Here is a 17,415-nt window from a genome sequence, read left to right as displayed (position 1 = left end):
CCAGCATACAAGAACAGCTAACCTTCCACGCTGGGTAGTGAGACACTGACCTTGTCTCAGTGCATCCTTGCACATCCAAGGATGTCAATGAGAATGTGCTGAGACTAGCTGAGGACACAGAGACACTGAACCAATGGCTGCTCTTCAGTTAAGTATTTTTTGCTCAGTTTGTAAGCCAATCCAAGCACAGATGTGTTGAGAACCAAAGAACAATGATTTAAGGAGATCAGGAGTAAAAGCAATAGTTACATCAGAAAAATCTTTTCTGTATGAGAAATGAACTGTATGAGAGGATGGTGGAGACAAATCCAATTGAGGCTTCCAAATTAGAGTTGCCAAGGTGTGAAGTGAAACTATCTTGAATGCCACTTGTAAGAAGCCAGTAGATACATGATCAGCTAAACACATTGGTTCAGTGCTGCACTTTGGGATAGACTGAGATCGTAAAAGGTCTGGCGTTAGCACAAGTCTTCCTTTCTCTTTTACTTTAAATTATTAAATAATTTGAACAGGGCAAAACAAAAAAAAAGGAAAAATATTATTAAAATGATTGGCATGAAATAAGGAATTCCACAAAGATGGCGCATTGGAATTGATTCTTCCTTCTGTGCCTCCAAGAACAAAACCTCAGGCAGCAAGCTTTGCAAACATGACCCTCAGATACCTGATAGAATGAAAATGTTGTCTCTCTCTGGTTCAATACACAGAAAGTCTAGTTGAATTAATTGTGAAGAAAGTTGATGAAATTATGTAAGATGCCGTCCAGATAAGGAAATCCAATTCTTTATCAGAAGATGTGTTTGACATCAAAAGCAATTTCTGGAACTGGCAGGGAAAATCTTTCATATACATCTCATTTTTTCACAGCTGAAAATTATTAGATTTGCAATCAATTCCCACTCTGTTCACTCTGTAATATATTTGAAATGAATTCTTACCACCTCAGCTATTTCATAAGCAGGTAACATTCCTGCTTTTTAATTGTAAATGAGGGCAGCACTAAGGCTCAGTGGTTAACACTGCTGCCTCACTGGGACCCAGGTTTGATTCCAGCCTTGGGTGACTGTCTCTGTGGAGTTTAGATGTTCTCCCCATCGCTGCGTGAGTTTCCTTCAGGTGCTCTAATTTCCTCCCACTATCCAAATTCCACCAGTAGAATTTGAACCTGTGCATTCAGAATATTATCTGGGTCTCTGCATGAATAGTCTTGCAACAGTACCACTAGGCCATCGCCTCCCCTAAGCTCCATGAAGGGCTGTGATAATGATCAAATAATCCATTCTAATGACACAAAAACAAGATACTGTGAATATGGAAATCTCTGAGGGGTATCAGGGTTGCGGGGGAGGGGTAGGTTTAGGTTGATCAACTGGTTGACAATCTGATATGTTACCATGTTGGGGGAAATATACCTGCTTCAGAAAAGCAGTGTCCACATTAACTCTGTGTGATTCAGCACCCACACAGTTGAGGGGTGGCGCATTGGGGGAAAAGAAAGCTGGATTGCCTATGCTGTGGAACCTTGTTGACTCGCAGCTCCAGAACCCTTGGAACCTCTGACTGTTGCAGTTTGAAATTGTCTTCCGTCTGGATCAGGCTTAAAAAAAGATTTAATTTCGGAGGAGATGGCAAAAAATGTACCATCCATCTCGAGGGAGAGAAAAGTAAGTGCTAAGTTCTATTTTCTGCTTGGTTTTGCGATGGTGACACTTGTCATCATGCCAGCTGATATAATTAAATCTGGGTAATCACAAAGAACTCTGGTGTGATGTAGAAATAACAAGTAAAATGTGTTTCCTTCAGAGAATTATTATCACGGCTTGCCTTCGAAAATAGCTCACTTCTCCATGATTTCCCACATTAAACAGCAATATCTTGTGGTGTCCTTTGTAAGATGTGACTGCATGAAAACTTGGCAGATGGGACATAAATGAGATGAGATGAAATGAGCAAATGTTATGCCCTTTGGCAGGAAGCTTAGAGGAGCTGAATATTATTTAAGTTGAAACAGACAACAGAAAGCTAAAGCACAGAGGAATTTGGGAGCCCTCATGCATGAAACACCAAATGTTTGCATCCACATCCAGCAGCATCCAAGAAGGCAAATGGACTGTTGGATTGACATCAAGGGGAATAAAGAGAGGAAAGTCTTGCCAAAACTATGTGAGGAATAAATCAGATCATAGCTAGAGTACTGTGAACAATTTTGGTCCCTTTAGCTAAGGAAATCATAGAGTCCCTTACAGTGCAGAAACAGGCCATTCAACCCAAAAAGTCCACACTGACCCTCTGAAAAGTAACCCACCCAAACCCATTCCCCTACACTATTACTCTACATTTACCCCTGACTAATGTACCGAACCCATGCATCCCGGAATACTATGGCCAATTCACCTAGCCTGCATATCTTTGGTTTGTGGGAGGAAACCAGAACACCCAGAGGAAATCCACGCAGACAAAGAGAGCATGTGCAAACTCCACACTGACAGTCACTCAAGGCTGGAATCAAACTTGGGTGTGTGATGCTGTGAGGCAGCAGTGCTAACCACTGAGCCACCCACAAAGATAGAATAGAGTCCCTACAGAGTGGAAACAGGCCATTCAACCCAGCAAGTACACATCAATACTCTGATGAGCATCCCACCCAGACCCAACCCATCAACTCTGCATTTCCCATGGCTAACCCATCTAGCCTACACATCCCTGGATACTATGGGCAATTTAGCATGGCCAATCCACCTAACCTGCACATCTTTGGACTCTGGGAGGAAACAGAGGACCCACATGCAGATATGGGGAGAATATGCAAACCCCACATAGTCGCCTGAGGCTGGAATCGAACCTGGGTTCATGATGCTGTAAAGCAACAGCGCAAACCACTGAGCCACCCTGCCAACCAGACTCTCACTCTCGGCATTTCACATACCTCTATACCATCATAGAAGGACTGCACACTAGCCGATTACACCACTGGAGATATACTGACATTGGAAGCAGTCTAGAAAATGTTTAATAAGTTGATATTGACATGGAAAAATTTCCTTATGAGGAGAGATTGAGTAGGTTGGGGCCACACTCACTGAAGTTTAGAAGAATGAGAGGAGACCTAATTGAAACATAAAATATCAGTCCCCCTGGGCTTGACAGAGTAGATGTGGGTCCAGTCTATTTCATTTCTAAATATTTAACACATCCAGATCCTGATTGCCACTCAATTCTCAATCTCATAAACCATCATCCTTGTCCTTGATTTCCTCTTCAGCACAAGGTAAGGGCTGGTTAAGGTAGTTCAGCATTTCATTGTCTATAATGTGTCTCAGGTCACTAATTGTTGGTGGCAAAGGATAGACTTCTACAGAGTGTATACAGAAAAGGTAGATGACTTATTGCATGACAGAAATAATGCTAACGTTAATTACTAGTCAGACAATAATTACCAAGGGTTCTCAGGAGCTGTACAGAAATTAATTTGCTCCCTATAAAGACTACTGTAGAATGCACTGTCTCCAAGACTGTTCATGTCAGCATAGAGATTGGGTGGAGCTAATGTAACTTCATTAAACCTTTCAGAAATATTTACCCTATACAATTTACTGTATACCTTATACTTGTTTGACTAATTTCCTTCAGCATGCACCACCAACTCATGATCCTTGTCTGTATTTCCTTGTTAGCTTTATCCCACAGTTAGATTAGATTAGATTACTTACAGTGTGGAAACAGGCCCTTTGGCCCAACAAGTCCACACCGACCCACCAAAAGCACAACCCACCCATTCCCCTTTTACCTAACACCAAGGGCAATTTAACATGGCCAATTCACCTAATCTGCACATTTTTTAAACTGTGGGAGGAAACCGGAGCACCCGGAGGAAACCCACGCAGACACGGGGTGAATGTGCAAACTCCACACAGTCAGTCGCCTAAGTCGGGAATTGAACCCGGGTCTCTAGCGCTGTGAGGCAGCAGTGCTAACCACTGTGCCACCGTGCCGCCCCACATAATGGGCTGAATCTTGTGAGGAGAGGGGAATCCTGATTACTGGTTGGAGAACCAACAAGAACTTCCTTTCAGGAAGCCTGTTACATTTTGTTCCATTCGAGCAGTTGCCAGGCCAGCAGTGAGCTTTCCCCTGTGATGAAAGGACCTCGAGCGCAGAAATCCAGCTGATCAATTAGAGATTTGTATTCATATAGTATGACAGTATCACCAGGGAAGGTACCAATATGATATCTAGACAACATACATCCAAGGACAGGTATCAGTGCTGTATTTCAGGGCCGAAGTGAGGAATGATGGGAGCAGGGTGAGGTGTCATGGAGTCACGGAGTGTTGACCCATGAGGGAGGTGATTAGCAGCAAGTTTGAAATCCTACAATACCAGGTTATAATCTAACAGGTTTATTTGGAAGCACTAGCTTTCAGAGCACTGCTCCTTCATCAGTGCTTCCAAATAAACCTGTTAGACTATAACCTGATATTGTGTGATTCTTAAAAAATTTGTCCATCCCAGTTCACCACCGGCCCTTCCTCATCGTTAGCAGCAAGGGCAAGGACAACAGGGTCTCTTTCAGCACTACACCTCTAACCTATTCTGAAGCAAGGTCCTTTTGACTAGCACTGAGTACCTTTGAATTATGGCACTCCCCAGAAGCCCACTGTCAACCCCAATGGTGTCTACCATCAGAATTCCCACACAATCAGCACCTCTGCCTGCCATTGCATGAATACCATTGGCTCATTTGTGGCTGAATGAAGGCCTTAAGTGTGATTAATGGCCCATTTTAGGCCTTCACTTGAATCTTTTATCATAATCCAAGGTACACTTAGACCTTGACCAGTAGCTGAAGTTGATGAAATCAATGTCTGCAATCCCGAACTGCTTGTGATGCTGACCTTTACTCCAGTGTGTGGCCTAAACCATATGGTACAGTTCCCTCTGTGTAAAGTTCTATTTATCTCATTCTGTAATGCTGATTGCTTTTTTAGATTAACATCCTGAGCAGCATCCTTGCGCAGGCCCCTCCTGGCGAGTTCAGTGAAGTGGTCAACGGTAAGTACCCAACATTGTTCCAAATTATAGAGACTGCACCAACACAATGTGGAGCATGCCAGAAACTGGCCACTTCACACATGAATAGCATGGGATTCTTTGGGAAGGTTAAAGCTGAATGCGAAATTTTAGATAATTAATAAGATATAAAGACAAAAATGATATTTACTCTTCCATCAGTCCCATATTTCAGTTTCTTGTTCTTGAGACTAAAGCTAGAAGTGAAAAAAGATTAGCAACCTCCTTTTTCATCCAAAGTCATCTTTTTGCTAAAGAAAGTTACTCTCCTAAGAATTTTTTAAACAAAGTAACTTTGCAACTGGACCCCAACAATGACGGAATGAGTAAAACTCTCAAGCAGCTAAACTCATTGGGATTTGTTATTCCTCAGTTCACAGACAACAATCTGTTATTGGGATTGAACTTGCATTAAATAAAGTGGTAAGAAAAATAGTTATAAGTGATTAGTGCTCAAATATATAAATACAGTCTAAATGAGTAGTGTTGACAGCAGGCACTTAATTATTTAAATTACTTAATAGTTACATAATAATTAATAGGTAACAATATACTCTAGCACTAACAAGGATGATTTACTGCTGGTGGTTAGTAGATCAAAAAAAATCTGATTTATTGAATAGGAGGAAAATATGTTTAGTTTTGTGTAGGATTACTTCTGAAATAGGCTGTAGAATTGTCTCTTGATCCTATTAAGGGCACTGTTCTAACACTCACCAAAATGACAACAGACTTGAGTGTTAGAGATGCACTGGCATTTGGGACGCTGCAGATGCAGGATCTTAATAAAATATGTTCCAGTACCTGTAACGGGACTAATATATATTTACTACCTCATACTTACTGTAAAAAGACAAATCCATGGATTCCTGATGAGGGATCCAGCACTAAAAGAAACGGAGTCCAGAGACATTGCAACAAAGGAAATGTCCCTATGAAAAGATTTATACTCAACCTTTATAATTTCACCACATGATTACAGTTCAGATTGGTGCGAAAAGCCTAATTTCTGCTGCTGGCTATAAGGGGCATCTTCATAATTCCCACAGTCATTTAACAAAGGGGGTCCATGAGAGGCAGGGAATCATTTTAGTCAAAATTATCAGACAGACAGTGCTGGTGAAAACTGTATTTTTAAGCTTCTTTTGATGAAATACTCAACCAATCAATTGTCCATCTCACTCATGTTCCAGCCCTGTTCCAACATTTCCCAGGGGAATATCAGATAAGTAATGAAGTGGTGATAAGGTTGATAAGAAGTTAGTTATGACTGAATTGATGCATTATCCCACCCATCCTTTCTAAGTGGTCAAACAGCCTGCAGGCAGGATGACAATTGGTTTGTTCTGGTAAAGAACAACATTTAGATATGCTGTGTAACAAGTTGGGATCCAGACCTGACTATGTTTCCACCATTGCATCAAGGTCTAAGGTGGTAAGATTCTGCTGTATTTGTCAAAAGATTGTTTAGTTCCACGATTGTGTCATCTCACAAATCAATAAACCAAAATGTTTACTCCTCTCCTCTACATTAAATGTCAATACTTAGTTTAAAATTGAACAATAGTCATCAGTCAAATTGCGAACTGAAATGCAAATTCTATGTCAACCAACAAAACTATCTGCTCTTATATTCCAGGAATAGTGGTTGTTTGCATATCTATCTGAAGCTGGAGATGATACACAGTGAGCACAGAACTGACTTACTCTAGAATCTGCCTCCAAATTTTACTGTTTAAATGGTAGTAAGGCCAATTTGCCTTTGCAGTGGTCTGAGCAATGTTGTGGTATAAACTTTGACTCTTATTGGTGTCAGTGAATAAGACTGATGTTATGTTTAATGTTCAGGCCTTGCATGAATATTGACATTTTGCTTGGTATAGCTTAGCAACTCTTTTTTTGGTTGTTGCAGATATGCGGGCTTTGCTGAATGATGATGAATTGATATGTGAGAACATAGAACAGTAAGTTTATTTTGTTTTTTAAAAATAATTGGCCTCTTGTACATATTCAGTCGGTTCTGCCATAATGTGGTAGTTTCGTTCACAGGCAACCCCATGGTGTAAGAAGATCGCGTAATGTCAGCACCATTTAAACTAATGGAGCTGGAATCGTGTTACAACCAAAACATGCTTTCAAAGTTTGCACTTTAGGAACAGTGTCCCCAATTTGTGAATCACGTTATAGCGAGTTTGCATTAATGAAACATGGGTTATAGCAGAACGACCTGTAGTTATAAAGGCAGACAAGGGCACACAAAATAGGTCTCGCTGTTTTATTGCTATATCCAAAGTGATTTATCTTCTTGTAACCAGCACAAGAATGCTGCAAGAATGTATACATTACTTTCCATCAATCTTGCATCTGTAATCTCACACAAACTATGATTCACTTCTGACCTAAATCCTCATGGTCCATTCTTGATAAAGACCTCCTCACTGATCCTCAACTGGTATCCAAATAACCTTGGAATTTGGAGCAATTCCATCAATTTAACAAATCCAAGGCTAAATTAACATTTCCAGACTGCCACATACCTTAAACTCACCAGGTTTGAACACTGTCAAAGTGTATTAAGCCATGCACAGAACAGATTAAAGTCCTCGAGAAGGAAATTGGTATCTTAGTTACCTTGTTATTAGAGATGCAGGGAAATCAGTCGCATACTTGCAGTTCTCTGAAGAGCAGAATATAAGCATCTGTACTTCACCAAGCAGTCAGATACGGTATTGTGTTGTCTTCTACAATACCTGCCACCCACAGCTATCATTGTACAACCTGTGACAGCTAAAGTCATTTCAGTTATCAGCACGTTTTTCAACGGCTCCTTCCAACCTGCCATAAGGAACTTTGAGCAACATTAGTCGGTCTGCAGTCTGTGCTCACATTGAATAGACATTTTTTTCTGTTTTAACTGGAGCAAGTGCTTTCAGTTTTTCGCAGTGGACATATGGAAGCAGGATAGAGATATGACTTTGGAATCTGCTTTATTTTTGGGCTTCTACACAGCCCAGTGTCTCACTGATTGTACATGAATCATCTCTGGCCTCTCGCAGACATGCTGTCTTCATGAATCAGAATGACTTCCAATATAACTGCAGTGTAATTACTGACAGGGCATCAGACAGGTCTGTGATCACATTCCAGGAAACAGAAATGATGCTTTTTTTTCTAGCAGCAATCATCTATTTACCATTCCTTGTCTCTGTACAACTATTGGTTTCTAGAAGATAAGGGCTATCCCCTACAGAGCACCTGGTTCCTCTTGGAATTTGTGTTCAACAGCCGAACTGCACTACTGTTGGACCCCTGACTTCACTACAGCCTCTAGAGTAGATGGTATTTTGAGAGGTCTCAAAGCAATTATTTCAATGTCTAGAGATAGCTGTTAAACCACCTAGGAAAGTTCAACCTCATTCTCAGGCAACTGGTGGTGTTTGCACATTCTCCCCATTGCTGCATGGATTTCCTCCTATAGTCCCAAAGATGTGGATGTGTATATGAATAGGAAGGGTTTAGAGACATATGGGCCAAATGCTGGCAAATGGGAGTAGATTAGGTTGGGATATCTGGTCGGCATGGACACTGGCCTGAAGAGTCTGTTTCCGTGCTGTACATCTCTATGACTCTATGTGCAGCTTAGGTAGATTGGTCATGCTAAAATGTCCATTGAATCTAGGGATGTGTAAGTTTGGTGGATTGGCTATGCTAAATGCAGTGATAGGATAGGTAGGTAGGTCTGGGCGGGATGTTCTTCGGAGGGTTGGTGTGGACTTGATGGGCTGAATGACCTGTCTCCACACTGTAGGGATTCTGTGCAACTGAACAAAGAGAATCCACTAACATATTGTGTACTGTATAGCTTTGTGGAAATGAAGACAACAGATGGAGCTACCGGTGAAAGGTATTTAGTGCAGTGGGGGGTTTGACAGTGCAATGAGGATAACTCAGAAAAGGAAGGTTCCAACATTTATCTATAGCCAGATTTTTTTAACGTTAAATTACAGAACAGCACTTTGGTTGAACATTTCCCTGTATTAAAATCATGTCCAACAGCTGTCCCAGTTCATCTACCGTCAAATAACTTGCATCCATTGAAAGATTAACATTGACATTCATGTCATCTAACCTTGTAAAGCCAATGGCTACTAGAATAACATACCACACACATAAAGATTTCAAAATGTCTATCATTTGCATGTCTTATACAAAGACCTAGCTTTGATTAATCCACCAGTCCTGAGCCTTTGCTACCTGTCTTAGGGCGCTTTCTTGAATAGCCCAGTATCATTTATTCTCTTGTGATTCCAGCTGAAATGATTGAAGGCAGCTAATCAGACAAAGAGTCCTCTAAAGAAGAGCCATGTCTGACTTGAACTGTTAACTCTGTTTCTCTCTCCACACATTGGCCATGTTTCTTTGTTAAGGACTCTTGAGAAGTGTATGGCCAATGACCTCTAGCACATTGGGCCTGTAAGACGCTGGCTGTAGACTGCATCACTTCCTGAACTGTATTTGGCCCAGCTGACATTCTGACACATTGGTGGGCTAGATTGAAGAGGTTGTGAGAGTCCAGGTCTGACGTCTGCTGCTGCTAAGAAACTGCAACTGGCCTTAAATTTACAATTAGTGCAGAAAGTTAATGAGGGAGAAAATCAATCTGTGTTCCTTGCTCAATCGTTGTATAACAGCCCCCGAAGGAAAGCATTTGAATGTAGACATCTGATGAATGAAGCTTGGTAGTCAATTATGCTGCGAGCACTCACTGTTTGAGCTCACACAGAAATGAGAAACAAGAGAGAGGATGGAAACTGTGAAATATCACACCAACATGAATGAATGTATTCAAGAGGGAGGGCAAATTGAAATAAGAAATGAACATGCAATCCACAATGAACATGCAATCCACAACAGTGTTAAATTTTAAATTGATTTGTACAAGTAATATTTGACAAGTGCCAAGATTGAATATTATGTTCAATTGTAAAATCCATGAATATGTTCTGGGAAATGAGTCACTATTGAGAATTCACTTTGATTCCAGAGCATGATCTATCTGGCAGCTATCGACCAATCAGGGGAATTGTTAATTTCACATTCACAAAAGGGTACAATATCTGTGTCTCAATCAAGGCTCATGGTGGGGTGGGGTGGGGGGAAACCCTTAGTGATTATGATAAGAGTCAGTGTACTAAATGTGTCTTATTTTACAGAATCACTGCAAAATATAATTTGGAACAATTTACTCCTGTTGAAATAATGGAGCACAAAGAAAAGGTAGTGGACAGTGACTAAGATCAATCTTTATTTATATATTGTTCTCGTTAACTGAAGAAACTGAATTTTAAACCCAAACAAGTAACCTAAAGATCTGGTCAGTTTTTCTTCTGGGCTTTTTTTAACTTTGCATCTTGTGTCCTCTCCTTGTCCTATAAACTTTTTGTGTTTCAATATATTTCTTTTTTTTGACAAGTTAGGGGGAGGTGAAGGTCCAATGGTATTATTGCTGGACTATTAATCTAGAAGCCAAATGGTATGGGATATAGGATTGAATTCTACTCGGGTAGATGGTGGAATTTGAATTCAATAAAAAGCTGGAATTAAGAGCTAAGATGAGCCAATTGTTGGGGAAAAACTCATTTGTTTATCTAATGTCCTTGAGGATAGGAAACTGCTGTCCTTACTGGACCTGCTCTGGCCTATATATAACTCCAAACCTACAATAATATGATTGACTTCCTAACTGGATGATTAGTGATGGAAAGCAATGCCCACATCTCATGAATGAATAAAAGAAAATGTCCCCAGCCTGAGGCCTATATGAGGAGAAATTTGGGCTGGAGTGTGGAAGCCAGTTTCAGTAATTGGGGGAGATGAAAATAAGAAAGAAGGAAATGAAATCTCACTCCCAAAAAGACTTCAAGATTAACAAACTTGTAGCAAACTTAATGAAGTAAAATGTCCCAAAGTACCTCCCAGGAGCATTATCAGTCAAAATGCCATATATACAGTCACATAAGGAAATGTTAAGGGATTGTCCCTCACACAAAAACCTGATAAGAGTAACAATTATATTAAAGTGCAAGAGGCCAGAATTTCAGGTTTGCTGACAACACTAGGGTCACTGCAAATAGATCTATGCCAGCCTCCTCACCAACTCAGGCAAGGAATCAGCCAGTTCAGCAGAGACTGAAGTCTGGAACTTAGGGCTGCACTGGATAAATGTGTTGAGCTGTTATAATGATCACTGCAGGTGGGAGGTAATGAAGTATCTCCATGTGTGGAGAAGGAACATCATTTTTAACAGGCTCTGTTGTTCTGATAGACTGCCACAAGATGGCAAAGATAACGCTTTGCAATGAAAAAATCATTGGGTTTCAAACCTTTTTCTATGAAGGTATTCCTTTTAAGTATTAACAAATATGTACATACTTAGGGAACCACTACATGCATAAATTAACTCCCAGTGTTCCCTTTACAAATATGAACTAACTCTTGTGGAACTCTTTATAAACATTAACCAATACTTAGCATTCAACAATTATTAATTAACCCACAGAGAACACTTTATAAATGTGAAAACCTACTCAGAAACTCCTGTAACAATGAACACATCTTCAATGATTCATTATTAACACAGCTCAAAGTCTCCCTCCAAACAATTAACATAGTTTGAGTCCTCTGGACATGTTAAGGTACACTCAGATATACAGGTAAAATAATTCTCTGAAACTCCCTGGAAATATTAACATCGAAGGTACCCCTTGAAATATCAAGACAGGCAGCAGCATCCCTTGAAACTATCAATACACTCCCAATGCATCCTTGAAAAGATGAAGAGATTTCTAAGTTTCATTTGTAAATATTAATATGAGCTATTGGAAATAGTTCTATCATTCTGCAATACATTAAATTCAACAGAAATTAAGTCCTGATAAGTGAAAAAAAAGCATTTGTCAAAGCGATCTGTTCTGAAATCTCATCAGATTTATTGGAAATAGATCTCACACTATCAATCCTCATTTTTCATTTCATAAAATCCAGAGTGGCCTGTGTTACACTGTCATACTGCAATGTGTTTCATGTGAAGAACACAACTGTTCAGTTATTGTATATTCAAGTAGGTCATCAATAAAAAAATGTTATTTATACAACCTAAGTGTAACTGAATGCTTTTACAAGTAGTAGATTTATATAGACTTACTTGAGCTACAAGAGGGTCATTTAACTCAGTTGGCTGGTGTGGCTGGTTTGTGAAGCAGAGCGATGGCAGAGAAGGACTCCCCTTCTCAGTCTCACCCCTTGTCTGGGGAGTGTTGACCCTCACATTAAACCATCTCCAATTGTCTTCTTCTAAGGAGAGGGCGGCCCAATGGTCCAGTAGGACTATAGTGACTACTTGAGTTATTAACTTTCCGAAGCAGCTAGTTTTCATTTGTCTTCTTGAATAACATATTCGCATCATTTTTAAATGATCCACTTGAAATTTGACCAGTAATGACAATCAAAAATATGGAGGCAATATGATTGAAATGTCATTTATTCAGTAAACGCACTAATCTTTATTCTATATTGTTAGGTGCTAATCACCGAGTATGGTAACCTTGGGAATGGATACTTTGTGGACCCAATGCAGAAGATTTCATTCAAGTTTGATCACTTGAACAAAAATGTTTCTGATATCCAGCCATGTGCATTAGATATTTCTGTAGAGAGTTGGAGGAGAGCTATAGAATGTGCACTCATCAATTATGTGAAGAAGTACTACCCAGATGGAAACTGCACAGTAAGTGGCCTCCAGAAATGATATTATTATTTCGAATACCATCGCCTGATGTGTATGAAAAGATGGAAGACAATATTTTTAGCCTGCAGGCCAAAAATCAAGCTTCAATATGCCAAGAAAGCATGTTCCCAACAAATAAGGTATCAGTACTTGGCCTATAGCCTACAGAAACAAACTTGCATTTATATAGCATTTTTCATGACCACCATATGCCTCAAAGTGCTTTAAAACTAATTAAATACATCTGTAGTATAATCACTGTCATGATGTCAAATTGCCACAACTAACTCCCTCAAAGCATTGTGTTAGCTGACAGAAATCCTGTTTCTCTATGGTGCTGGTTCGAAAACATGCCATAGGACCTTTCATATTTATCCAACTTAGGTGAACACTTGGTTTAATGCCTAATCCAAAAAGAGAGTACCTCCAAAAGTGCACTCCCTCAGAGCTGCACTGGAATGGAAACTGTAACCATTGTGCTCAAGCTTCAAGTAATACTTGAACGCAGGACCTTGTGTCTCAAAGGCAAAATGCTATCAACTGAGCCACAACTGCCACTCCTGGTTAAAGTATGGAATACCACATAGCAATCTTCCATCATCTTGTAGCCAATAAGCTACAAAGACTTTGTACCCAATCAGCTACAAAGACTTTGTACCCACCACTACAGTCATTATAGTCTTTAGATATTGTGCCTATGTAATGATGTGCAGTGATCACCAAACTGAAAGATTAATAATTGTATGATAACCACTAGAAGTTTATGAAGCAAATGATTTACAGGCAGGAAACAAACAAAAACATGGCATTTAGAATTACACAGTGTTTACAGAACAGAAGGAGCCCAGTTGGTCTATCCAATTTATTGGTTATGTTCCACATGACAGTGATGGCTGCAGATGCTGGAGATCAGAGTTAGGAGTGTGTTGCTGGAAAAGCACAGCAGGTCAGGCAGCATCTGAGGAACAGGGAAATTAAAATTTCGGGCAGAAATCCTTCATCAGAAATGAGGCTGGGAGCCTCAGGCTTGGAGAGATAAATGGGAGGGGGTGGAGTTGGGGAGAAGGTAGATAGGTCAGAGAAGAGGGTGGAGCGGATTGGTGGGAAGGAAGTTTGACAGCTGAGCTGGAAGGTTGGAACTCGGGTAAGGTGGCATGGGGAAATGAGGAAACTGGTGAAGTCTACATTGATGCCCTGGGGTTGAAGTGCTCCAAAGATGAGGCGTTCCTTCCTCCAGGTGTCGGGTGGTGAGGGAGTGGTAATGGAGGAGGGTCAGGACAGAGTGGGAGAGGGAGATGAAATGTTCAGCCACAGGGTGACGGGGTTGGTTGGTGCGGGTATCCTGGAGATGTTCTCTCAAGCACTCTGCAAGAAGGTGTCCCGTCTCCCCAGAGTGGAGGAGATTGCATCAGGAGCAATGGATACAATAAATGACATATGGAAGTGAAGGTGAAACTATGATGGATATGAAAGGCTCCTTTGGGGCCTTTGACAGGGGTAAAGGGGGGAGCTGTGGGTGCAGGTTTTGGAATTCTTGCGGTGGCAAGGGCAGGTCCCAGGTGGGAACTGTCTTTGTGGAAAACGGATAGGGGTGGGAAGGGAATATCTCTGGTGGGGAGTCCATTTGCAGGTAGCCGAAATGTTGGCGGATGATGCAATTTATGCAGAGGTTGGTGGGGTGGAAAGTGAAGACTGGGGGAGGGGTGGGGGGTTCTGTCCTTGTTGTGGTTTGAGGGAGGTGCAATGGTACTGGTGGGGATGTTGGGAGAGAAAGAAACGGAAGGCTTGGAGGCCCTGATCATGGCAGATGGAGGTGTACAGGGAGTGGATGGATATCACCAGCACCCTTCCTCTGACACCCTTATTTTGTTTGGCTGAACTGGTCCTCTCCCACAACAATTTCTCCTTCCATCCTCTCACTTCCTCCAGATGAAAGGGGTGGCCACGGGCACCCACATGGGCCCAAGCTATTCCTGTCTCTTTGTTGACGATGTAGATCAGTCCATCTTCCGGAGTTAGATGGAAGATCCACTCAACTCTTCCATCTTGAGCTGAATGGATGGGTTGAGCTCATTCAGCTCCATTCTCTACCTCTTCCTCCGCAACATTGATGACTGCATCGGCACTACCTCATGCTCCCACAAGGAGGTCAAACAGTTCATCAACTTCACCAACACATTCCACCCCAACCTTAAATTCACCTGGATCATCTCTGACACCTCCTTCCCCTTCCTAGACCTCATAATCTCCATCCACGAGGACCGACTCAACAATAACATTTTTAACAAACGCACCGACTCCCACAGCTACCTGGATTTCAACTCCTCTCACCCTACCTCCTGCAAAAATGCTATCCCATATTCCCAATTAATCTACCTCCGCTGCCTCTGTTCCCAAGAGGACCAGTTCCACCACAGAACACACCAGATGGCCTCCTTCTTTAAAGACTGAAATTTCCCCTCCCATGTGGTTGAAGATGCCATCCAACGTATCTCATCCACAACCCGCACCTCTGACCTCGAACCCCATCCCTCCAACCGCAACAAGGACAGAACCCTGCTGGTCCTCACCTTCCACCCCACCAACCTCCGCATAAATCGCATCATCTACCGACATTTCAGCCAACAACAAATGGACCCCACCATCAGGGATATATTTCACTCCCCACCCCTATCCGCTTTCTGCAAAGACCATTCCCTCCACGACCAACTGGTCAGGGATATGCCCCCAAACAAGCCACCTTCCCCTGCCACCGCAGGAATTACAAAGTCTGTGCCCACACCTCCTCCCTTAGCTCAGTCCAAGCCCCAAAAGAGCCTTCCACATCTATCAAAGTTTCACTTTCACTTCCACACGTCATTTATTGTATCTGTTGCTCCTGATGCGGTGTACTCTACATTGGGGAGACTGGACATCTTCACCCAGAGCACTTTACAGAACATCTCCAGGACATCCGCACCAAATAACCCCACTGCCCTGTGGCTGAGCATTTCAACTCCCCCCTCCCACTCTGTCGAGGACATGCAGGTCCTGGGACTGCTCCATCACCATTCCCTCACCACCTGACATCTGGAGGAAGAACCACCTCTTCTTCTGCCTCAGAACCCTTCAACCCCAGGGCATCAATGTGGAATTCACCAGTTTCCTCATTTCCTCTCCCCCTAGTTCCAGCTCAGCACCGCCCTCATGACCTGTCCCATCTGTCAATCTTCCTTTCCACCTGTCTAGTCCACCCTCCTCTCCAACCTATCATCTTCATCCCCACCTCCATCCACCTACTGCACCTTCTCCCCCATTTATCTCTCCACCCCTGAGGCTCCCAGCCTCATTCCTGAAGAAGGGCTCTGGCCCGAAACGTCGATTTTCCTGCTCTTTGGCTGCTGCCTGACCTGCTGTGCTTTTCCAGCAACACACTCTCAACTATGTTCCACATGAGCCTCCTTCCCACCAATCCTTCAGCAGACTTCTATTCCTTCCTATCTCATTGTACTATTCTAGTGCCTTATACACCAATGTTAGGCACCTCAACCTTTCCCCTTGGTGTCAAATTTCATATCCCTACTTTCTGGATAAAGTGATATATCTTGAATTGCTCATTGGACTTATTTGTGATGACCTTATGTGTCTGTTCTCTGAAAGAATTATAGGGTCATGGTGTCATACAGCATGGAAACAGACCCTTTGATCCAACCAGTCCATCCCGACATAATCCCAAGCTGAATTTGTATTACCTGTGTGTGTTACCTCCAAACATTGCTTATTCATGTACTTATCTAAATGTCTTTTAAACTCTGTAACTATAGCCGCATCCAACACTTCCTCTGGAAGTTCATTCCACACATCAATCACTCTCTACATAAAGAAATTGTCGCTCATTTCTTCTTTAAAATCTTTCTCCTCTCACCTCGATCCTTGAAATCCCCCACTGTACGGAAACGCAATTCACCTTATCCATAGACCTCATTATTTTCTAAACCTCCATAAGGTCACGTCTCAACCTCCTACGCTCCAGTGAAACAAATCGCATCCTATCTTGGAGTAAATTACTGCAAATACTGAAAACAACAAATACTGGAGATCACAGCGAGTCAGACAGCATCCATGAAGAGAGACCAAGTTAATGCCTCAGATTTAGATGACTCTTCATCAAAAATGAAGTGAAGTGTGGATGGACACTGTCTGACCTATTTTTGATCTCTAGCATTTGTTGTTTTCAGTGTCCATCCTATCTAGCCTCACCTTATAACTCCAGGTGTCCATTCCCAGAAATATGCTGGTAAATTCTTCTCAACCCTCTCTGGCTTAATAATATCTTTCCTATAACAGAGAGACAAGAACTGGACACTGTCTTTCAGAACAGACTTCACCAACGTCCCATACAACTTCGATATAACATCCCAACTCCTATACGCAAAGGTCTGAGCAACGAAGGCAAGCATGCTAAGCACCTTCTTAACTACCCTATCTATATGTGGTGCAAACTTCAAAGGATTATGTACCTGAATCCCTAGGTCTCTCTGTGCTACAACACTATCCAAGGAGGAGAAATGAGGACTGCA

At 41.8% G+C, this 17,415-nt stretch overlaps 1 protein-coding gene across 1 annotated transcript in view; it reads left to right on the top strand.

Annotated features, from left to right (window-relative positions):
• LOC132822491 (F-actin-capping protein subunit alpha-2-like) overlaps positions 1-17,415 on the top strand; it is a 100,389-nt gene that overhangs the window by 57,827 nt on the left and 25,147 nt on the right. Inside the window, exons 2-5 of the mRNA XM_060835868.1 lie at positions 4,989-5,052; positions 6,983-7,034; positions 10,284-10,347; positions 12,650-12,856. Of these exons, the coding sequence (XP_060691851.1) occupies positions 4,989-5,052; positions 6,983-7,034; positions 10,284-10,347; positions 12,650-12,856 (387 nt within the window). The remainder of the gene's footprint in view (positions 1-4,988; positions 5,053-6,982; positions 7,035-10,283; positions 10,348-12,649; positions 12,857-17,415) is intronic.

Source organism: Hemiscyllium ocellatum, chromosome 14 (genome assembly GCF_020745735.1).
Source record: "Hemiscyllium ocellatum isolate sHemOce1 chromosome 14, sHemOce1.pat.X.cur, whole genome shotgun sequence".
NCBI classification, from domain to species: Eukaryota; Metazoa; Chordata; class Chondrichthyes; order Orectolobiformes; family Hemiscylliidae; genus Hemiscyllium; species Hemiscyllium ocellatum.
The sequence above is the reverse complement of the archived record's forward strand: the minus strand, read 5'-3'. Positions and strand labels throughout refer to the sequence as shown.